General features: G+C 42.0%; 2 protein-coding genes across 2 annotated transcripts in view; both read left to right on the top strand.

The window, feature by feature from the left end:
• Positions 1 to 1,691: 1,691 nt before the first annotated feature.
• Positions 1,692 to 8,106, top strand: nppa (natriuretic peptide A). Its single transcript, XM_074681000.1, has 3 exons — positions 1,692 to 1,805; positions 2,914 to 3,220; positions 8,102 to 8,106. Exons 1-3 carry the CDS (start codon positions 1,692 to 1,694, stop codon positions 8,104 to 8,106), a joined length of 426 nt encoding a protein of 141 aa, XP_074537101.1.
• A 6,023-nt stretch (positions 8,107 to 14,129) lies between these two features.
• The window catches only part of LOC141799893 (rho guanine nucleotide exchange factor 10-like protein), a 60,297-nt gene continuing 50,329 nt past the window's right edge, over positions 14,130 to 24,097 (top strand). The window contains exon 1 of the mRNA XM_074682306.1: positions 14,130 to 14,414. The gene's annotated coding sequence lies outside the window, so the exon portion shown is untranslated. The remainder of the gene's footprint in view (positions 14,415 to 24,097) is intronic.

The raw sequence follows: 24,097 nt of genomic DNA on the forward strand, positions 1-24,097 counted from the left end.
ACAACTGTTAAGAAGTCATAAAAACATGTGATCATTTATCTCATGACACGTCCGTCAGATGCTTCCCTTCTGTTTTGTTTCATCACACATGGAAAGGCAGAATAAAGTTTATGTTTGTTTAAACATTTTTTAACCTCCTGACTACCAGGAAAAAAAATATTGTCCAATCACAAAGATTTTAAGATTCTCCGATCTTTGTGAGGTTATTAGAATACTGAATACTGTTGTTAAGAGTTCCATATAAAACATGCCACCAAAATTTCAAGCGAAAATGTGCTTATTAAAATGTTTTTTACACTTACTTTTCCTCTTCCCATAAATTGCACTTCCACTGATGGATGCCATTTCCCTTAATGAAAAAGAGAAAGGTACCAAAGCCTAACCCCTTCACATTTGGTATCACTGAAAAGCCCTAAATGTCCTCTGTAGATGGCATGAGGAGTTTATTCAGTAGTGTGAAGTAAGTGGAAAATATTTAGATTTACAAATGTCCTCCACAGAGTACAAATTTGAACTACTAGGAGTCAGGAGGTTAAAGACAATTTTTGGCTTCACAGCTTTATCAAGTGCACAGAGCAGGAAGTGGGTAATGACACATGGGACATGGGCCTCAGACTAGGAGCAAACTGAGGCTGTATGGGTGCTGAGAAGAGGAGGACGGGTTCAACACTGAACTGTTCCAAGAAAACACACTTCAGAATCTGTCACACACATTAACTGAAACAGCTTTGTACTCTCAGTTTGGAATGAGGAGCCTCTGACATGTAGATACAGGGATGAAGAGAGGGTACGGTTGAGTAAACTGGGTGGAAGTGGGGGTATAACTGGGTGTTTTAATACAGGTCCCCTCAGTAATGTGCTTTAGTTTGAAGTGGACATGATGTGAGGCTGATCTCAGATCATCTGTGAGGAACTTTAACCAAACAGACATACTCAGAGTTTAATAACTAAAGCTGAGATACAGCTGACAGGGTTTCCTTACTGTCCTGTCTGTCTCTAACCTGTCTGCCTCTGACCCTTCTGTCTGTCTCCAAACTGTCCATCTGTCTCCAACTTTTCTGTCTTTCACCCCTTCTGTCTGTCTCTAACCTGACTGTCTCTGACCTGTCTGCCTGTCCCTCAGCAGCAGCAGCAGCAGCAGCAGTAGTTTTACCCTGATATGGTGTTTTGTGGAGTGCAGACAGTGTGAAGTATCTGAATGCAGAATTCCTGTCAATACACAGATACACACCTCGCCTGAGCTCACAGCTCCAACACAGCGCCTGAGGTTACTAAGATGATACACAAACACACACATACACACACACACACACACACACACACACACACACACACACACACACACACACACACAAACACACACACACACACACACACACACACACACACACACACACACACACACACACACACACACACACACACACACACATCAACACCACTAAGCACCACTTACACAAACATCTGACCACATGCCTTATCCTGCAGAGGTGTTAGAATGCACTTCAGACCTTTTACAAAATGATGAGCCTGTGACACTGACTGTCTGCTGTGTGTGTGTGTGTGTGTGTGTGTGTGTGTGTGTGTGTGTGTGTGTGTGTGTGTGTGTGTGTGTGTGTGTGTGTGTGAGCATGCATATAAAACCATGTGGTGCTGCGTCCTGGTGTCAGAATTAGCAGCAGCAGAAGGATATGATGCGGGCTGCGGTCTTGTGGGGCCTGCTGGTCCTGCTCTGTCAGCACACCCTGCTAAGTGGCCACGTTCTGGGACGACCGTCTGAGACCAACGACCTCGCCCAGCTCAAGGTAAGAAACCACATCAGGCCTTCAGTCCTTACACCTGTTCATGGAGAAGAGCGCTTCTGGAGGTCACCTCATGTCACCATTAAACATCAGGAGTCAGCAGACAAAGGACTGGGTCCCATTAGGAGCCACTCTAACAGAGGGCTTCACGCCTGAGCTCAGAAGGGTGAAGCCATCGCTGAGGACTCATAGGTCATGACCTCTGTAACTTTACACAGTCCCTTTCAGAGGGAGGCCTGCTTCCTGTCTCATAAAAACCTGCAGAGCTTTTTTTCAAAGCTCCTGTCAGGAGGTTTCTTCTGAAACAGACTGAGATATCGATGCTACTTTATGTCTAGAAAAAAAAAAAAAAGACCTTCAGATAAAAGAGATGGAGTCATTTTCAAATCCTGTAGCTGCTGCCACCACCAGGGGGTGCCAAAATCAACACAGACTGAAGACCCTTACAGGAGCTTTAACATTTGTTGATCTTTGTTCATGTTCGTTCATATTTGTTCAAGTTTGTTTTGTAGATAAAAACAGTTATTTCCTTAAGAGTCACGTAAAGTTGTACATATATATATATATATATATATATATATATATATATATATATATATATATATATATATATATATATATATATATATATATATATATATAAATTTAAATGATTCATTTTAGTATTTGTTTATAGGTTGGGTTGGGAAAAAGTTGACATGTCAGATCCCTGAATAAATCTTAAAAACTGACCCATATGTCATGTGCTTGTTTTGGGGAATTTGGTGACATCATAATTATTATCCACTTTTGTTGTTTATTGTTAAAAAAAAAAAAATCATAAAAAAATCAGAAATAATAATTATATTATAAATAATATAAATAATTAACTGGCACCCCTGAAATTGTAAAAGAATCAAAATCGGGATGAAGTGTTTGTTCCAGCCCTAGAAACTATGCCCCACAGGCCTGAGTTTCATCTAAAGTCAGATCCTGTTTTGACACCAGATGTTTTTGACCCATGACCCATTTGTTGATGCAGATTCACAAGAAGTATTATCTAAGGTTAGGATTTCAGTTTCCCCTCTCCTCTCTCCTCTCTCCTCTCTCCTCTCTCCTCTCTCCTCGTCAGTCTATACTACAACGCTTAGGGGAGACTCTGGCTGAAGTGGTCCAGGAAGAAGGAGATCCTGAGGCAGGTTATGAGGAACCAAGCCAGGAGCCAGAACAGAGCCAGGCCAGCCAAAGATGGAACCCAGAGCATGAGGTGGACCAGGAAGCTTTTATACCAGAAAGATCTGAAGGTCGCAGCAGGATGGCAGCAAGTACAAGGAGCCGCCTGCAGGACCTGCTGCTGACCGCAAGAAGATCCTCCTGCTTTGGAGCCAGGATGGACCGGATAGGGAACACCAGCGGACTGGGCTGCAACACTGGAAAAGGTGAGGGACTAAATCAGAGGTCATCAACCTTTTTGAGACCAAGGGCTACCTCACGGGAAATGAGTGGCAAGAAGGGCTACTTGTCTGATAAAAACTATCTGAACAAAACTGTGGTCAGTGGTACTTATTTCAAAATGATTAACACAACAATGATGGTACACTGTAAATCCAAATAAGTTGAGTTTACTTTAAAAAATACCTTAAAAAAAACTAAGTAATGAAATATGAAACTTAAGTTAATTTAACTCAACATCTGAAGTTGTTACAATTATTATAGAAAATCATTCTACTGAGGGTCTTTAATCAAATGAACCAGATGCCTTTTTGTTAGAAATTAAAATAAAAAGTTTTGTCAAAAAATGTTGCATATCACTATAAAACACAATAAGTAGACCTTACTCACAACTGAAAGATGTGATATTATTAAATTTGCCTTATGAATTTAGTACATGTAATAATAATTTTTAAAAAAATTGAAGCAGATCTGAACAACTAAATTAAATAACATTATAAAGTACAGCTGGTCCTCATATCCACAGTGTTCCCTCCTCACTCATGGATATGCTGCCACTACAAAAATAAACTCTAATTTCATAACTTCAGAAACTGTGAGTGAGGACAGAAGGCAGTAGGTATGGGACCCTGCTGTACATTGAAAACTTTGCTGTCAGACAGGCCTATATGCTGTGAGATGGAGTAACATGTTGTAAGACAGGATAACGTGCTGTGAGACAGGCCTACATGCTGTGAGACGAAGGCACGTGCTGTGAGACAGAGTAAAATGCTGTGAGACAGGGCCACATGCTGTAAGACAGGGCCACATGCTGTGAGACAGGGCCACATGCTGTGAGACAGGGCCACATGCTGTGAGACATGGCCATATGCTGTGAGACAGGGCCACATGCTGTGAGACAGGGCCACATGTTGTGAGACATGACCATATGCTGTGAGACAGGGCCACATGCTGTGAGACAGGGCCACATCTTGTGAGACAGGGCCACATGCTGTGAGACAGGGCCACATGCTTTGAGACCGAGTCACATGCTGTGAGACAGGGCCACTTGCTGTGAGACAGGGCCACATGCTGTGAGACAGGGCCACATGCTGTGAGACAGGGCCACATGCTTTGAGACAGAGTAAAATGCTGTGAGACAGGGCCACATGCTGTGAGACAGGGCCACATGCTGTGAGACAGGACTACATGCTGTGAGACAGGGCCACATGCTGTGAGACAGGGCCACATGCTGTGAGACAGGGCCACATGCTGTGAGACAGGGCCACATGCTGTGAGACAGGGCCACATGTTGTGAGACAGGGCCACATGCTGTGAGACAGGGCCACATGTTGTGAGACAGAGTAAAATGCTGTGAGACAGGGCCACATGTTGTGAGACAGGGCCACATGCTGTGAGACAGGGCCACATGCTGTGAGACAGGGCCACATGCTGTGAGTCAGGGCCACATGCTGTGAGTCAGGGCTCAGTGGCTGTTTACACGACATTGGATTTAGGGTGAAACGCAAAAGTTTTGTTGCGTTTCAGCCTCGTGTGGTTACATGGAAATGGTGTTTCAGCAGACCTAAAACGCAATCTTTTGAAAACAGCCTCCAGAGTGGGATTTTTTCTGAGACGCTCCCCACATTGTTGCCGTGTAAACAGTTAGCCGGCATTTTTAGTGGAAACGCTTACGTCACACTCCACCTCACGTGTGCATTCAACAGGACAACAGTACCATTGTTACGTTTGTCACAAACTACCGTGTTGAGCTTGTGCTTCTCAATCTGCTGTATTTGCTGACTGTCTTTAAACAAAATGTGCATCTTTTGCTCCACTTTTTAACTTAGTATTCCCCAATACTGGCTCAACTGTACTGCGGTGGAGATCTCCCAAAAGCGGCGTCTGGACATGACATTTATAGCACCATCTACAGGCCTGGCATGCTTACTACAGCGTTTTCAGTCCATCGGCGTTTCTGTGTAAACACAGATTTTTTTCACTGCATTTTCACAGTGTTTTAGCGTTTTCAGAAGAAATGTTGTTGTGTAAACGGGGCCTAAATGCTGTGAGATGGAGTTAGATGCTGTGAGACATGGCTACATGCTGTGGGACAGGGCTTCTTGCTGTGAGACTTGACCTGGACTCATGCTCAAAAGACTTCAGATTTGACTCTGACTCTTGTTTTGGGACTCATGACCAATCAACAAGTGTTCTTCTGTAAATCTTAGATTGAGGAAACTTCGAGGGGCGTAATGTAATTCCTGTTTTTTCATGGTACCCATAGCCACGTTTTCACCAAGCAGACTGGTTCGGTTCATCTTGGTACAGCGCGCATTTTGTGGCATTTCCACTGACTTATCCCGGGACAGATCCCCAAAAACAAAGACGAGCCGGCCTACTTTTTTGGGACCCTTCCGTAAGGGTGCCAGACTGAACCGATCTGCTCTTGGAAGGTGGAGCAACACACTGCAGACTGTTGATTGGTCAAAAGAATTGTCACTTACCCTGACAAAGGCTGCATTTCTCCTGGCGGCACACAGACTTCTCTGAAACAAAGCTTGATTGCACTTTGTAACAGAGAGCCACATGCCAATCACAGAGAGGATGAAATGCTGCATATCTTCCATCTGTGCTATTTGTTTACTGTGTCGCGTTTGTCTTCTTTGTTGGATTTATTAGCGGAGTAAACTGTGTTGCGCTGTGTTACAGCTGCGGCTTGCGGCATCCGGCTTACATGACGCCTCCCACGAGAGGGCACAGTTTGCTGCGGAAATGCAAACGGAGTCAGGATTAAAACAGCGCTACCCATGCCAAACCGTACTGAACTGACCCAGACTGCTTGGTGGAAACGCAGCTTATGATGCAGGGTTTCTGCTACATATGCAAATGATCATGGCTCACCGCCACACCAAAATGAAAGCAGCCTCCCGCCCATGTTGTGAATTATACTGTACAGGGCTCTTGTACATGTGACCAAAATTGCCTTGACGCTTGGTGACTACCTTGAAGGCGCGTCGGAAGAGCAGTTAAATGAATAATCCAGTCAGTCAGAACAGCTGAGGAGCTCTGTGATCTTCATGGTGGAAGAAGGCCAGAATGACGGGTGCAGCGCAGAGATGCTTATAAAGGGGGCAGGCTGGCTCGTACATCTCCAGATGATTGGTCTGTCAGATGACAGACGTGGTGTCATTGGAGCTTCCATGATCAGTCACGCCAGAGGGCGCTTCCCATAGTGAGATACCAAGGGAGGTTTGAAAGAGAACCCTACCACTCTTTTTGGGACCGAAGTTGCAGTTCGTCAGTCTTTCCTCTCATCTTTTAAGAATGAACAGAGGAGTTTTCCTCCAGATTTTGTTAAACAAACCTTAAAGCCTGTTAGCTTTCATACCACTGTGACCACTGTTACAATGTGCCTCTGTACAGGGGTGTGTCCAGACTTTCAGAATGGGGTATCACAATGAGGACAGTGACATAAGTAGGGGTGGCCAGAGTGTGCATAATTACAAATTATCACCATTTATCTTCTTTAACTTCAGTCTGCTTTAATAATTTTTTTTCTTATTATTTTATTTTCATTTTTCAAACATAAAAAAAATTACATGGTTGACAACAAAGATACGCAATTATAATAAGAACAATCAAAACGAGAACACAAAACAGACTAAAAAAACAAACAAAAACTCGGACATAAACAAGAGACAAAACAAAACAAAAAAATTACACAAAAAATAAATAGCTACACAACACAAAATTTTAACAAACCCACAACAAAAAACAAACAAGCTCAACCTCCTGATTTCAAGTCCTTTATTATAACATTAATCTAGAAAATAATTAAATAAATAAATAAATAAATAAATATACTCATGTAAAACAGTTCCTGTCACTTATTTTAAACCATGCTATTTATTTATGCTGCTGAGTAAGATAAAAATTTCATCAGCACATGCAATTCATACCCAGACCACTGGAAAAGCCAGAATACTATATTAATCAAACACACCTATTTGTTAAACATACAACTTTACGAGTCTGCTTTAACAACTTGAAGTATCTATGATTGCTTAACCATTATATTCCAGTATATGATTTTAGTATAAATGCAGTACATGCATCAGCCAGTCTAATAAATTTAAAGTAGTTTTTAATTAAAAAAAAAAAAAAATCTCAGAATGGCTGCAAACTTTGCTATGAGATAAGGCAAAATTATTTTGTGTTGAATTAATAACTTATTATAACTTATCTTGATGACTGTGACGAATCACTGGAAGTTAAAGAGCTCCCACTGCCTGGGTTGTCTTCCTTTAACATGTGTGTTTAAGCATCTTAAACAAATATTGTTGGTTTGTTCAATCCTTTCTTTGTTTACACTTTTGAAAATGCCATAAGCGTCAGAAATGATCAGCTACCCCATCAGTAATCACAAACTCCTTTAGAAAAGAGTTTCACATTTTGTATCCAGTGACCGTGCCACAGACTGAAACAAACTTGAGAGGAGGCTCAGATACGTTATGAGTTTGTTTCTGCTCTCTGAGAAACCTGCAGATGAATCTTTATTGACTGTTTAAAGCCTATGAAATAAAAAAAGAGGGAAAATATGGTCAATGCCTGGAATGGTTAAATGCGTCTGTTAATCAAACTAATACTGAGGAATAATTTGGTAAACACAGTGTTTCATCTCAAACATACAGTAGATGGTTACGTCTGTCTTATGTGCCTGTCTTTAATCAGGCTGGTATTTATCACAAGCTGATCTCTTAAATATTTGGACCAAGATGAGAAAGGACGTGTCCTCCACTGAAAATAAACATGTTAAATAATCATATACAATAAGCACATACTGATGTTAACCCTGTGTTTGATTGTGTGTGTGTCTCTGTTTTCAGGATAATGGGACAGTCTCCACATGAAGACACGGCCTCAGTTGTTTGAATATGTATTCATGAATGTTAACGTGTAAAGTCTGTGTAGAGTGACAGTCTGTCATTAAATTCACTGTCCTGTCTTCTTTATTCACTGCTTTAATGACTGAACTACTTTTCTGCATGATGTTTGCTACCAGGGAATTAAAGTCTTTTTTTCATAGGATGAATTCTGTCATTTTTGGAGCCCTCATATTTCAGCAGCAATCATATTAAAGTTGTTGATTCGTCTCCACAGAGTACTGAAGATGTGGATCTTACCTCCGCTGAGAGGAAGGAGTGAGGGAAAATAAAGCTTGCAGCACTGTCCTGCCTTTTTTTTTCAACTTGATGTGATGAACGCTGACCTCTCAGGGCTCTAATTTCGTGGCCCAAGCCTGGCGCACCCTGCGCAGTGCTAATTTCGTGCGGCGCACCACTGTGCGCTGCCAATTTGACAATTTGGTAGACCGTCTGCACAGAGATGGGTATGACTGCGCGCCAGGGGGAGTTGACAGCAGATTCATGTTGGGGCAGTGACAATTTCGTGCCAAAAAAGTGTGCTGAAAGCTCGCCAGCTCCAACCTGGTCTATCCTCGGCACAAAGCGGAGCGCACCCTCCACAGCTGTAATTTGGTGACAGGCGCACATGTGCGCACATGTCAACAAAGCCTCAGAGGCAGGTTTACAGAGAGTCAGGCACATTTTAATGCAATAAACAATCACAGCAATCACTATTTAATGTAACTGTCTGAACCAGCATATACATTTATATCTATATTAACTGTCCCGTCACATCTGATGTCAGATTAAAGCCGTTTGTCATAATGGAAAGTTAACCTGACGGCAGCTGGAAGTTTGATGCACATCTTACAATTAAACAATAAACAGCCTTAACATCTGATACTGAGTATATATCTGGTTCTCTCATTTCATTTAATTCAAAGAAAAGAGGGAGAGAAAAGACAACGAAAAAAGAGACAAAATAAATGTATGTCACTCAGGATTTACCTGTGATTTCCCATATTTCTCTGTTTTAGTCTTTATTTTTAACCTGATCTAAAAAGATGGAGTACATTATTGTAAGGAGGATGAGGTGGAGACACTGGGAGAGTATACAGTATATCACCAAAGGTTCTGCTATTTGGTGATGACAAACCAGGAGTGCAGGTGGATCAAAAGTATTCTGAATGGATAAGCCAGCTGTGTAACTGTCTCTTCATTTTGTACTCCTATCAATGACAAAGGAACAGATTACATCTGTCCGGGAGCTGGCCCACACGGTGACGCACTTCGTGTCCTCCGATGAGCCCCGCTGTCCATTCTCCTGCTGCAGGGACAGCGGCTCTGACCGTCTCCGCGACCGGGTCTTTCCAGCACACTGTTTCTGCGGTGCTGGGGATCACTCAGACCAATCAGATGCTGCACCTAGGCTGCAGGGCATTTTAAGTACCATAGATATAGCTGTGCAGTATTCTTAGTAAATGATTTTCACCAATCACTTTTGATTGGTGAAAACAACCCTCAGCTGTGTTAAACCCACTCACGGCTTTTCTCCTCCCTCTCTGCCATTTGCGTGGAGGGAGGCGTGGACGCGCTCATCTGTGCCTTGACTGCGCCTCTCTTGGCACTGCAGGAAACTTGCAAAGTGCGCTGGTCACGCCCTGTCCGCGCGGCGAAGGCCGGCACAGGGCAGGTGCGCCTGCACTTGCGCCTGGTCTACGAAATTAGAGCCCTCAGTGTTTCAGGGAGCCAAGGGCTGACTGTTGAGCTGAGGATTCATTATAATCAACAAATCCATCACACTGGTTAGGCCCCTAAAACAGAGCACAGCAGAAATGTTTCCTGGGCGAGTCAGTCAGCTAAGAGGGAGGCTTATGTTCTTCAAGGAGTCTGAAACAGTCAGTCAGTCACGTCACCTGGATCAAGAGATGAAAAGTTATGGCCTCAGCTGTCAAATGCCAAATGATGCTGATTACATGGTGAGGAGGTGATTCATGCAGGAAACATGATTCAACCATTAAAGGTTGTGGTCTGATTGAAGCTGACAGGCCCCCTGCTCAGAGACGTCACTGTCCCACTCCTCTGTCCACTCACATTACACACAGAAATTACAGTCTGCTGATACAACACGCACACACACACACACGCACACTCACACACACACACACACACACACACAGACACACACACACACACACACACACACACACACACACACACACACACGTGCACACACACGCACACTCACACACGCACACCTGAAGACAGACAGAAAGGCATCTGAGAGACAGAGAGCTTTTAGAGTCTGTTGATATGATGCAACACACACCTGAAGACAGACAGCCATTGCAGTCTGCTGATACAGAAAACTTACTCCTGAAGACAGACAGACAGTACACCAGACTTACTTGACCTGAGACCAGCTCTCACCCAGCACTCATGATGCCTTCAGGGACACAGAGTGCACAGTTCCACTGCAGAAAACTGATATCGTATCAAGTGTTTAGTCTTAATTTAAGTCAGAATTGTCTTGTTACACTTGATATGAGCCACATTCACCTGGTCAGTCCAGAAAAATGTAATGTTTCAGGTTATTTAAAGACAAAATGAGCTCTGAATGCTTTTTACAAGTCAAAAATAAAAATAAAAAAAATCTGCCAATGGAACAAGGAAAAAAAAAAAGTCTTCAATATTTGCGTAAAACTAGAAAACTTGTCCAATTGGCTAATTTTTTCAACTTGTAACAAGCAATTCAGACCTCATATTTGTCTTTACATAACTTCAAACAAAACTTTTTTTCTGGATCAATCAGTTAAATGTGGCTCATATTCAGTCTAAAAAGACATTTTCTACATAAAATAAGACAAAAACACCTGATGAGGTGTCAGTTGTTTGCAGTGTAGACTCCATATTCATCCTGCTTATGGAGACAGGTGCAGCCCCCCCCCCCCCCCCCCCCCCCCCCCCCCCCCCACACACACACACACACACACACACACAGAGAGGAACAGACAGACATGGCTGTTAGCATCAAACTTTTTCAGTAAACACCTTAGAGTCAGCAGAACAGAAATGACAGATATGAACATAGGGATGCATGAGAAGAGGTGAAACTTTATTCAAACACTCATTTGTGTTAACCCTCTATTTGAGGCTTTTTGCAGGACAGCAGAACTTACAGTTTTTCTCGATTGTTAACACACATTTTCTGAAAGGATGCCTCATATTCTCAGAACTCTACACACAAATCAAAAAATCACTCACACATTTCTCACAACCCCTCAATTCTCCTGCAAAATGAAACTTTACATCCAAAACAGTCTTTATTCTTCTCAAAATGGTGTTTTGTCTCCAAATGACACACACAAACCACTATATGAATAAACGTTTATTTGAACCAGTTGAACACTGATGTGCTCAGTGTAAAACACTATGATAACAAAATATTCATCATGACTCAGGCCTTTTTGTGTTCAGTGTGACACTTCTTGCAAAATGTTTTAGAATTGTTTTTTTTTGTTTTTTTTGACTCAGAACACAAAATGGCTGATGATGTTCCTTCCCCTTCTACATCTTTATTGATGAGGCTGAATCCAACCTCATCAATAAAGACAAACTGGTGCTCCACTGCAGCCACCTCTAGCTCAAGGACTCTCTGAAACACACAGGATAATATCAGAAATAGACATAGAGTGGTCACTATAGTGAAATACATTCAGTATGATTCCAAAACTAAAACATGTATAATATTACAGTTTTCAGGGTATGCATCAGTTACAGGATTGTAGAGGACTTACTTGCACATAGTTATATCACAGTTCTTTGACTCTGTCTGAATTGCGTTCAAATGGAACTCTGTGGACTTGTTTCATCTTCAGAGAATTTCTTCACAAGACACGGTCCAGAGTGGATAAACTTATACTATCAACATTTGGAAAAATGTCATTGTTTTCTAGTACTTTTCTTTGGATTTGTTGTAATGTAATGACATCATTCTCTAGGACCATGTTCCAAGTTTGATTTTCCTGTTCAGGAGACAGTAGACACTCCCAACCTCCTCTTGATGGTCGTCTTTCAGCTCTCCAATACAGAGAGTGAATTATTGTAAATATTGTGAAGGGATAAAAAGGAAGGAATACATTTCTCGAATAAACACAAAACACAAATAAACACTTTACTTTTTTACAGTCCTTCAGAACAGTCCACTGACAATACTGTAATACTGTACTCATTGAGTGCTGTGTTGAATTGCAGTACAACAATTTCCTAAAACTAGTAAGACTAAATTTCTTACCTATTTTCATTTTGGAAAGTCCGGAAGATGGATGCTACTGTGTATCTGCTCAAATTTGGCTGCACCCTTTGCCCAGCCTCCCTCATTGTTAGACCATGGTTCACCACATGGTCAACCAAAGTGGCCCCGATCTCATCAGAGATTATGGCCCTCATCCTTCATCGTCCCCGTCCTCGTCCTCCTCGTCCTACTCGTCCTCCTCGTCCTCCTCGTCCTCCTCGTCCTCCTCGTCCTCCTCGTCCTCCTCGTCCTCCTCCTCTCATTCTCACACCTCTGGCTCTCCCTCTGATTTCAATGTTGCAGTCCATCGTTCCAAAACAGAGAAACTCACCTGTTGCCCTTTTATGCTAAAGCTCTGATTGCTAGTTGTAAAAACATGTGACAGGTGTTTATCCATGTGATGAGTCAGTGTGCATAATAGGAATATTAATTTAACTGTTTTGAGTGGCATTGTGTTCTTTGTGAAAACAAGAAGTTTACTTCATGAATATTGTGCCAAAACTCAGAGAATTGTGTGCAGTGTTTTGAAAAAAGTGTGTTGTAGATCTGCAGTCTGAGTGTAAAGCAGGAATTGTGCTTATAGTTTAGCAGACTTGGTTCATGGAGTTGGTGCATTGGTTATATGTTGTGGTCATTGTGTCTCAGGCACCAAAAATTGTGTGTAATCAATCGAGAAAAACTGTAAAGACCTCTTATTACTGAGCACCCTCTAATGGCATTTTTCTTTTTGAGATTTTTGCAAAAACTCAGCTACATATTGTGAAAAACAACAACAACAAAAAAAAAAAACAAGCAACAAAATAAATAAACAAACAAAGAAACAAACAAAAAACAACAAAAAAACATTTATTTTTAGAAAATTTCATTTCATACCAATTTTGACAAAAGAAAAAAATAGTTAAATAGCATCACAGCTACAACTAAATCAATTATATATATATATATATATATATATATATATATATATATATATATATATATATATATATATATATATATATATATATATATATATATACATATATATATATATATATATATATATATATATATATATATATATATATATATATATATATATATATATATATATATATATATATATATATAAAATCAGAAAAAAAATCTGTTCAAACAAATATATTTTCAAAGGGAAAACTTTTTTTTTTTTTTTTTTTTTTTACTTTTTTTTTTTACTTTTTTTTTTTTTTACTGTTTGTTTACTTTATTTTTAGATGCTTTTAATTTGGAGAGGACCTGAACTCCCGGGCCATGTGATGGAAAATGGCTAAACAGTGATATCTAGCGGCCATGTTTAATAACATCAAGCGCTTCAGTTCCCGTTTGGAATTACACCTTAACTTTCTTTTCTTTCTTCTTTTTTTTAGGATATATTAAAATATAAATAAGAAAAGTTTGACTTTATTCTTAAAAATAAGAAAAATAAATACAATTAGGAAAATTTATGCTGGAACAGGATTCACATAGCCCTACAAGTCCCAAACCCGTCCTCCTCCCCTGCTCAAACTCCTGTAAGGAGTTAATAAAGTGTGTGTGTCTTCTGACAGAGACAGTCAGCTGAGCCCTCACACCGCGCCGGGCTTCCGTCTGTTCATCGAGTTTAATCCCCGCCCCAAACTCAAACCGGCTGCCCTTCCTCTTCTCCTCGTAGTAAACCAATCTGCTCCTCTGCTGCTCCGGGAGAGAGGAAGAGCGGGACGGAGAGGGGAAGAGGAGACAGAGGAAACAACAGGAAAAGCCAGCAGCCTGTTGTTGGGACTCCTCACTGTTTGACCGAAGTAAAGACCTGTTTCTAGCCCGAAAAGTCTGCGGGGGGACTGTAGAGGAATTGGCTGAAGGTGAGCCATGGGGAGACGGCTGAAGGAGCCTTCTAATGGATCACTACCTTTCCGTGGGTTTTATTTCATTGGAGTGTCACAGACTGTGGATCAAAACAGCCTCAGATCTGTGCTGAGCTCTTAAAGAACCGCAAAACTACAGGTGAGGAAAATCTTTGTCTGTATTTAGTCTGCACATGAAGGCTGTTCGCATGATGACATGTGAAGTAATCCAGATGGAGCTCAGCTCAATGTTCCTGAGCTGCGTTCAGGGTTTGGACTCTGAGCCTGTAGCCCAAACACTGATTTAAAGAAGGTGTCATTCTGATAAGTTCAGCTTCACTCAGGAAAAAAGCTCAGTAATGCATTGATTTAAGAAGCTGTGTGAGGTTTACAACTTGGTTTAATATGTTATCTCTTTATTTCAGAAACTTTGGTCCATATATCAGCACAAACATTTTAAAAAATGTTTAACAAGGTAAATACAGCAACACATGAGTACACTTACTACAGTTTTTTAATAATAAAGACAGAAAAAAAGACAACATGTATTTTTAAATCCTCGCACTGTAAAACAACCAAAGCTGGAAACAAAGTGCTGACAGGTAAAATAAAACAAAGCTAGCATCAGATGAGAAAAACAAACACTTAAAAGACAACATTAAAAACAATTGAAAGCAAATAAAATCAGACAAAGAAAGAAAGTCTGTCTGTGGTTAAAACCAAAGGAATAAAAATGGGTTTAAGACACATTTTAAAAGAGGACCATAACTACTAAACTGTAAAAAATAATGAAACAAAAAGATTATTTTTTAAAAAGTATTCACTGAAGTGACTTTATGAGACAGAAATGTAAAGATTAGAGGACTCTGGTGGTGACAGGAACATGACAGGGAGCATGACCTGCTGCCAGAGACAATCAGGTTCATAACAACATGTGACATTTTATAGCAGCAGCAGAAGTAAAAGCACAGTAGCAGGGCAATTCTGAGGTGTGTCTGCACTATAGAAACCCCCAGGACAGACTGACAGAGACAGACTAACAGAGACACACTGACGGACACAGACTGACAGGGACAGACTGATAGGGACAGACTGACAGAGACAGACTGACAGAGACAGACTAACAGAGACACACTGACAGAGACAGACTGACAGGGACGGATCAACTGAGACAGACCGACAGAGACAGACTGTGAGACTGTCAGAAACAGACAGACGGAGGCTAAATGGCAGAGACAGACGAACAGAGACAGACTGAGAGACTTTCACAGACATACTGACTGAGACAGATTGACAGAGTCAGACTGACAGAGATGAAAACAGGCAGATAGAGACAGGCTCACAGAGACAGTCTGAAAGGGACAATCTGAGAGAATCAGGCTCACAGAGACATATTGACAGAGACTGATGGACAGAGACATACTGACAGAGACATATTGACAGAGACTGATGGACAGAGACATACTGACAGAGACATACTGACAGAGACTGATGGACAGAGACATACTGACAGAGACATACTGGCAGAGACTGATGGACAGAGACATACTGACAGAGACATACTGACAGAGACATACTGACAGAGACTGATGGACAGAGACATACTGACAGAGACATACTGGCAGAGACTGATGGACAGAGACATACTGACAGAGACATACTGACAGAGACATACTGACAGAGACTGATGGACAGAGACATACTGACAGAGACATACTGACAGAGACTGATGGACAGAGACATACTGACAGAGACATACTGACAGAGACTGATGGACAGAGACATACTGACAGAGACTGATGGACAGAGACATACTGACAGAGACATACTGACAGAGACTGATGGACAGAGACATACTGACAGAGACTGATGGACAGAGACATACTGACAGAGACATACTGACAGAGACTGATGGACAGAGACATACTGACAGAGACACACAAACTGTGACAGACTAATAGAGAAAGACCAACTGACCTGTTGGATGAAGTTTTTCCTGTTGGATTAATTTTTTTCTGTTGGTTGTAGTTTCCCTGGTGAAAGAAGTTTTTTTCTGTTCGATGAAGTTTTCCATAAAACGCAGTCACAGAAACTTTTAATTTTAAGTTGTGCTAACTCGAACAGTAACACAAGTTAAATCTACTCAAAAATCATCATCTTTGACACGGAAAACTCAGACATTTGAATAAATTCTACTGACTAACAAATTGTAAGTTTTTATAGCTTAGTTCAATTGAGTAATAGATGAGGTTTTCCCTGTTGGATGTAGTCTTTGGGCTGTTGGAAGGAGTTTTCGCGTTGGATGTAGGTATCCCTGTTGGTTGATATTTTCATTGTTGGTTGAAGTATACTGTGTTATATTTAGTTTTCCCTGTTGGTTGAAGTGTTCCCTGTTGGCTGAAGTTTTTTCTGTTGAATGAAGTTTTCCCTTTTGATTAAGTGTTCCCTGTTGGTTGAAGTTTTCCCTGGTGAATGAAGTCTTTTGGCTATTAGATAAAGATTTTGCTGTTGGATGAAGTTATCTCTGTTGGTAATGTCTTCTCTGTTGGTTGAAGTCTTCTCTGTTTGATTTAGTTTTTCCTGTTGGTTGAAGTTTTTCCTGTTGGATTAAGTTTTTCCTGTTGGATGACCCTTTTGGATACATTTTTCCCCATAGTTTTTAGTTTTCCATGTTGGTTGAAGATTTCCCTGTTGGATGAAGTCTACTCTGTTGGATTAAGCTTCTTTGTAGGTTAAAGAAAACTTTTACCTTCCTGTTGGAGGAAGTTTTTTCTGTTTGAAGAAGTTTTTCTATTGGATGAAGCTTCTCTGAAGGAAGGACTTGATCTACAAAGGATGCTGCTGATGTTGTAGTCATGGTGTTGGTGTTGGAAAATGATCAGGATCAGACAGGTAGCATGGTCTGATGTTAGAATGACTATGTCTAGCCTTGGTAACAGTGCGATATGTAACTGGTCACACTGTCTACATGGTACAATCACAGCAGAGGCAGAGACCAAAGCAGCTTGATGATGTGCAGAGATCAGCACCTGCTGCATGACAGAACACCAAAGACTATATAAACATGGACGTAGTCTCCCCGATGTCACTCGTCTGTTTCTGAAAAGGAAAATGAAGCACACCAGCTATAGTGGCCATACTGGTAGTGGCAAGGGCTTAGTGTACAGCTATAGGGCACCTGTCGGTCACATGACCCTCAGCGGTGCTGATTGGGCAAGCTCGAGATCTTAATATCCTCTGAACGGTGAGTTAGAAATAAATTCACCCCCTGTACAGTGGGTGCTGATAGTGAAATTAGCGATTCAGACAGCTGCTGTTTTTGGCTTGGTGTGTGTGACTTCAGGTACTCCCAGAGCCAGCCTCAAGCGGACACTTGAGAAACAGCAGATTTTAGCACTTCAGCATTGTCTCATATTCTCAAACCAGATATTGCCGCTTGCATAAAACACACGTAGTGAAGTTTCCTGAAATCTTCTCATTCTGATGTCTTGTCATAATTTTACTGAAACGCCTGGGATGAAGCCATTCAGGTCAAATTGAGGTCAAGTTGAGGTTGTATCAGCCTTTTTGTTTACATGTTTACATGTGAAATCAGCTGCTAGCAGCCTGTAGCATGTCAATGCTAACTAGTGGAAGGCTTGATGATTTCCCTCGAGGTGAGGAGGAGGAGGTGAGGACGACGTGTTGGTTCTCAGGTGTGAGCTGGGAGGTGACGACGTGGACCTGTCCTTCCATCCATCGTTATTTGGAACGTGGGATCTATCTCTGGTGGGATGGACGAGCTAGCCGTGCTAGCCCAGCGGCAGAGGGGCTGCTGGAGGGCAGAGTGGCATCATGCTGTTTACGGACGTGGCTGACGGAGCTGACATCAGACGCCGGCGCCACATTGGAGGAGCTTCACCTGCTGTGAGCAGACAGGATCCAGGAGACAGAGACTGAACAGACTGCTGGGGAGGCTCAGTCCTGGACCCTGTGGAGGTGGAGACTGGCTGGGTTGGAGAGTGGTGGACAGACTGTCGTCATCTATTTTCTTTTGGACCTTTTTGCACTTTCTATACACTTTCTTACTTTTGTTTTCTTGATTGCCGCTGTGACTTCAATTTTCGTTGTACTTGCTACGCTACCATCTCACCCACTGCTGTCATGTTTTGGCTTGAGTGACTGAACCTTTGGACCAGCTGACAGCGCCCTCCTCAGGCCTGAATTAAATGGGCCAAATTAAAAAGAGTGAGCATTCATAAGCTTGGAGTGAAGAATTATGCAGGAATGTGCCTTCATCTTGTTTCCACGTTTGGCTCTGGGCTTTAACTGAATGCTGTCATGGCTGTGGGAGTCAGTAGATCACTTTCTGAGGACAATCCAGAGTCTGTTTCATCCTCGGGCTCCCGGCTCGACTCAGTGTCGTCCTTTCAGCTGCAGGCCCACAACGTCGTCTTCAGAATGAGCCTGTTTTCACGCAGCCTCCTGATTTATCCATCCACTTTGCATTAATTCAGCTTCTCTCCGGCTCTTTGCTTGAATATTCATGTCCGCAGATGCAGAGTATGAGCTCCAAGAGGTCACAGTTAGAGCTGTGGGGTTAAGAACAGGGCCTGACTTCAGATAAGACACATTTTACCCCCAGTTCTCTCCTCTCTGGGTTCATGAAAAGCCCTAGTTGAACTTGCTCGTCATCTGGTGTTGGAGCAGCCTGGGAAAAGACAAGTCTGGATTTGCTGCCGAGGAATGTAACGTGTTCTCTCGGGCAGAATGCCGCAAAAGAAAACAGCCCCACACACACACACACACACACACACACACACACACACACACACACACACACACACACACACACACACACACACACACACACACACACACACACACACACACACACACACACACAATGAAAAACAACCCCTCGACCATGCAGATAAACATAGGTTTCCCAAACATACTCCTCTTTCTACCTGTGAGTCAGTCTGCCTGCACTGGAAATTTAAAAGGGTAAATTTAACTCTCTTAGAGTTGAATTTAACACTGCTCTGATGTTTATATGGCTGTTAAATTAACACTTTTGAAGGTGTTAAAAGTTTTAAACCAAGACAGTATCACCCAGTCAACTCTCACAATGTAAAATAACACCACAGTGGTGTTAAATCAACACTAAATTGGTGTACATTTCTCTTCCATCAGTACCACTATGATAATCACCCAAAAACAGATTGAAGTGATACTGAGAACATTTATTTTTAATCTTCAACAATTTACATAAGAAACAGAAGAGAGTTGCAGTTGTCAAGTCTGGAGGTGACAAGACTGTGGACCAAGATGGAGGTACTGTGAGGGGTGAGGGAGGGGCGGGGGCAGTTGATGTTTCTGAGGTGGAAATAAGCAGACTGGGTGATGATATTATTTTTGAGATGTGAAGGAGAGGGTGCTGTCAAGGATGACACCCAGACTCTTAACCTGGGGCGGAAATTGTTAAGGTTATTGGGGTCTGCACCGGGTTTCTTGAGTGCAGGAGTGACAGCAGCCGTTTTAAGAGGTGAAGGGACAATTCCAGAGGTGAGGGAAGAGTGGGTGATGGATGTGATGATGAGAGGGGCCAGAGAGGGAGCAGCAGCTTTGACAAGGACAGTAGGAAGGGGGTCAAGTTGGCAGGTGGAAGTTTTTGGTTTTTTATGAGTTGGGCCATTTTCAGAGACAGAAGGAAGAGAGAATGCCGAGAGTGACTGGAGGAGGACCAATGGGAAGAAAGGAGGGTGGATTTGTTGGTATGGATGGGATAAGTTGCTGATGGATGTTGGTGATTTTGTCCGATAAGAGGGAGATGAGGTTATTGCAGGAAGCAGTAGAATACATGTGTGAGGGAGTGAATCAGGTGGCTGACTGAATCAAATTACTGAGCACATGATATTTAAACCATTGATGTTAGTCCAACATAAAACAGTTAACTAAAGAAACTGTTTGTGTTTCCACTTGAAACAGTTATATTGAGTTGGACCAACAGTTTTTTTTATGTTATTTTTCATCTACACTGCAAAGTAACTCCCACAGTAGTATGGTTTAACACCAGGATAGAGTTAAATATGGCAAAACAACACCAAGAATCAGGTTCATCTTGTCTTCTTAGGAACATAAGTGTTTTAGTGTTCTTTTTTATAGACAGAAAGTTATGGCTACCTTGACATGTTTCGATGTACTCTGCCGTCTTCTTCAGAAGCTGTCATCCTGACAGCTGTGATGTGTCTCACCCGTGCAGAAAAGGAAAAGGCAAATCAGGAAAACTTAAAACCAGCAATATCAGACCACTGCAAACGTGAAAACCACGTAATGGACTGGGACAAATCAACAATAATCAGATCAGAAAGCAACAAATACAAGAGATGGATAAAGGAGGCAATAGAGATCAGGAAACGGGGCACGGACACCGTCAACATGGATGAAGGAGCCTTCCAGCTCTCACACACCTGGGATTCACTTCTCCAGAGGCCGCCAGGCAACGGGAGACGTAGCTGGCGGGACAGACCACGTGATCAATCTGTCCCGCCGGCTACTACTGGAAACAGCTGATAAAAAAGACATGTCACAGCTGTCAGGATGACAGCTTCTGAAGAAGACGGCAGGGTACGTCGAAACATGTCAAGGTAACCATACCTTTTTGTCTTTAAAAAAGAACACTAAAACACTTTGGTTTGACACTGGAATTTTAGAGTTACTCTACCTGTATATGGGTGGGGTCAGACATCAAAGGAAGAAATCCTTCAAGTTCAGTTTTTAAATACATAATTTCTTACTCTGACTGAGGAGTCTGAGTTTAGCTCACACTTCTGTTTGCTTGTTTATGACGTTATGAACTTTGCGCTTTCACAGTCTTATTGAACCATATTTTTCAGATGTTAAAAAAAAAATCTCTCAGGGTGCAAATTTATTCTAAACTTAAAAAAAAAACAGACTCAAATTTTAGACTACTGTATAATTCACTGCTAGTGTTGCTGAGGGGCAACTACATTTCAGTTTCATCCCTTCCAAGAAACATAAAAAGACAGTGACATGTAGCAAGAGGAGGCCAGGAGCAAGAGAACTGACGGGGCAGCCAGCGTGCCCAGGACTCTGTTTCATTAAATGTGAAACCATTTTCAGTATATGAACGTCTCCTGATTGGTCATGGTTGAACTCAGTGGGTAGTTTCATTAAAAACACATTCATCTTGTGCTTGAAGCAAACATTGCCCAGAAGCCCTTTGACACATGAGTCTTATGATGCATTCCATTTGCATTGGAACTGGGAAGTGGGAAGTGGGAATGATGTCATCTCGTTACAAGCGTTCCAGTTGCCAAGATGGAAAAGCTTGCCATAACAGCAATATTTCGATACTAAAAGTATCTACTGCATTGATCACCAGCATCTTAACTAAGCCTTAGTTCTTGAATAACCCCTCTCTCTTTTTATCCTGGAATACCTATGTGTAGTTGTTGTGAATGATGACTGGCTTCAGTTACAAGGGCGAAAGTCACTTTAAAGGTCAGAGCTGCTGAGCACTTCTGGGAATTATTCCCAAGACTTAAACGAAAGATTAGCCATAATTATGATCTATTTATTGTGGTGCATTTTAAGAAAAAACACACTTCTAATATAAGGGTCATTACGGTAACTTGGGTGCTAATCTTTGATAGCACACTCAGACGTTAAACTGGATCTTCTTACAGAAATAAAAAGCAGCAGAATCTCTAAAGAATCTCTGAGAGCAGCTGAGCTCTAAAAAAACACTTTTACTCTGAATGATGCTGAAATGTACAAACAACCAACATCAGAATGAATTTTAATTGACTTTAAAACAAGATTAGGCCTAAAATTGTTTTTGATTATTCCTGGGGCTTTTTTTTTTTTTTCCTGGGTCGTAGTCATAGCCAATGCTCCAATTTATATCAGGATTTAAGGTTTAGTTACGCTTATATTTCCCTCGTCTGCTATAATCTGACCTCTGTTTACACTCAGTGGAGGTAAACCATTCTGGTGTCACAGAAGAATAACAGTTCAATTCACACCATGGGAGACAACAGGTATGAAGCAAGCAAGCAGTTATACCCACTCCAAACGTATCCTACATGTGTATCCTACACTGACTCTGTGTCAGGGCTGTGCCACGGCTCTCACTCATTAGGTAATAAGGTAATGTTCAACCCCTGTCACATAGTAAACTTTGGGCACCTTAATTTCGTCCCTGTGGCCTACAGCAGCATGACCCTTTGTAAATCACAGAGCCTTCTCATGGTGTGTGCTTTGAGGATGTCAGTCCCCTGTGTTCAAGACAAAGTCTGAGCATTGTTCATTTGTTTGTCACAGAAGCATGCAGTGACTGGAGCGAGCTGTTTACTGGGAAACCTCCTCTGTCTTAAATCACATAGACTGAAACGTGTCTGTTCTGTATCTGTGTTGTGTCTGTGCTGTGTCCATGCTGTATCTATACTGTTTCTGTGTTGTGACTGTGCTGTATCTGCATCTTTACTGTTCCTGTGTTGTGTTGTCACTGTTCTCTCTCTGTGCTGTGTCCACGCTGTCTATACTGTTTCTGTGTTGTGTCTGTTCTATGTCTGTGTCTGTGTCTGTTCTGTGGTAAATGGTAAACAGACTTGAGGTTATATAGCGCTGTGCTAGTCATGGACTACTCAAAGTTGCTTTACACCGCAAGTCACCCTTACCCATTCACACTCATTCGCGGTCACATTCACTGATGGATCTCAGGTTTTCTGTGTTACATATCCATCGGTATGTCTAACTCATTCACGCCTCTTCGTGCTCATTCACACACCACTGACGCAGCAGTGGGAGCAACTTGGGGTTAAGTGTCGTGCACATCGCCATGTGAACCTGCAACCTTCAGATTACTGACCAAGCGCACTCTCCAACTGCGCCACCAACGCCCTGTGCCTGTGTCTGCACTCCGTCTGTGCTGTGTGTGACAGCTGCAATCTGTGGAAACTAGTTTGATCTCAGATGGCTGCTCGTTAAACTCCCTGGGCTCTAATTTCGTGGCGCAGCGCAGGGGGCGCAAGCCTGGCGCACCCCGCGCAGTGTTAATTTCGTGCGGCGCACCACCGTGCGCTGCCAATTTGACAATTTGATAGACCATCTGCGCAGAGATGGGTGTGACTGCACGCCAGGGGGAGTTGACGGCGCACCAGGGGGAGGTGTCTGCAGATTCATGTTGGCGCAGTGACAATTTCGGGCCAAAAACAGTGCAGAAAGTGCACTGAAAGCTCGCCAGCTTCAACCTGGTCTATCCTCGGCACAAAGCGGAGCGCACCCTCCGCAGCTGTAATTTGGTGACAGGCGCACATGTGCGCACATGTCAACAAAGCCTCAGAGGCAGGTTTCCAGAGTGTCAGGCACATTTTAATGCAGTAAACAATCACAGTAATCACTATTTAATGTAACCGTCTGAACCAGCACATACATTTATATCTATATTAACTGTCCCGTCACATCTGATGTCAGATTAAAGCCGTTTGTCATAATGGAAAGTTAACCTGACGGCAGCTGGAAGTTTGATGCACATCTTACAATTAAACAATAAACAGCCTCAACATCTGATACTGAGTATATATCTGGTTCTCTCATTTCATTTAATTCAAAGAAAAGAGGGAGAGAAAAGAGGAAGAAAAAAGAGACAAAATAAATGTGTGTCACTCAGGATTTACCTGTGATTTCCCATATTTCTCTGTTTTAGTCTTTATTTTTAACGTGATCTAAAAAGATGGAGTACATTATTGTGAGGAGGATGAGGTGGAGACACCAGGAGAGTATACAGTATATCACCAAAGGTTCTGCTATTTGGTGATGACAAACCAGGAGTGCAGG

Source organism: Halichoeres trimaculatus, unplaced genomic scaffold (genome assembly GCF_033239565.1).
Source record: "Halichoeres trimaculatus isolate MK-OKI-2021-1 unplaced genomic scaffold, fHalTri1.1 fHalTri1_scaffold_11, whole genome shotgun sequence".
NCBI lineage: Eukaryota > Metazoa > Chordata > Actinopteri > Labriformes > Labridae > Halichoeres > Halichoeres trimaculatus.

What these genes read in the sequence shown, in the direction of transcription:
- nppa (XM_074681000.1), top strand. Translation starts at nt 1,692, where the DNA reads ATGATGCGGGCTGCGGTCTTGTGGGGCCTGCTGGTCCTGCTCTGTCAG. An exon ending in ACGACCTCGCCCAGCTCAAG is followed by an intron (nt 1,806 to 2,913) that starts GTAAGAAACCAC and finishes TCTCCTCGTCAG; the next exon opens with TCTATACTACAACGCTTAGG.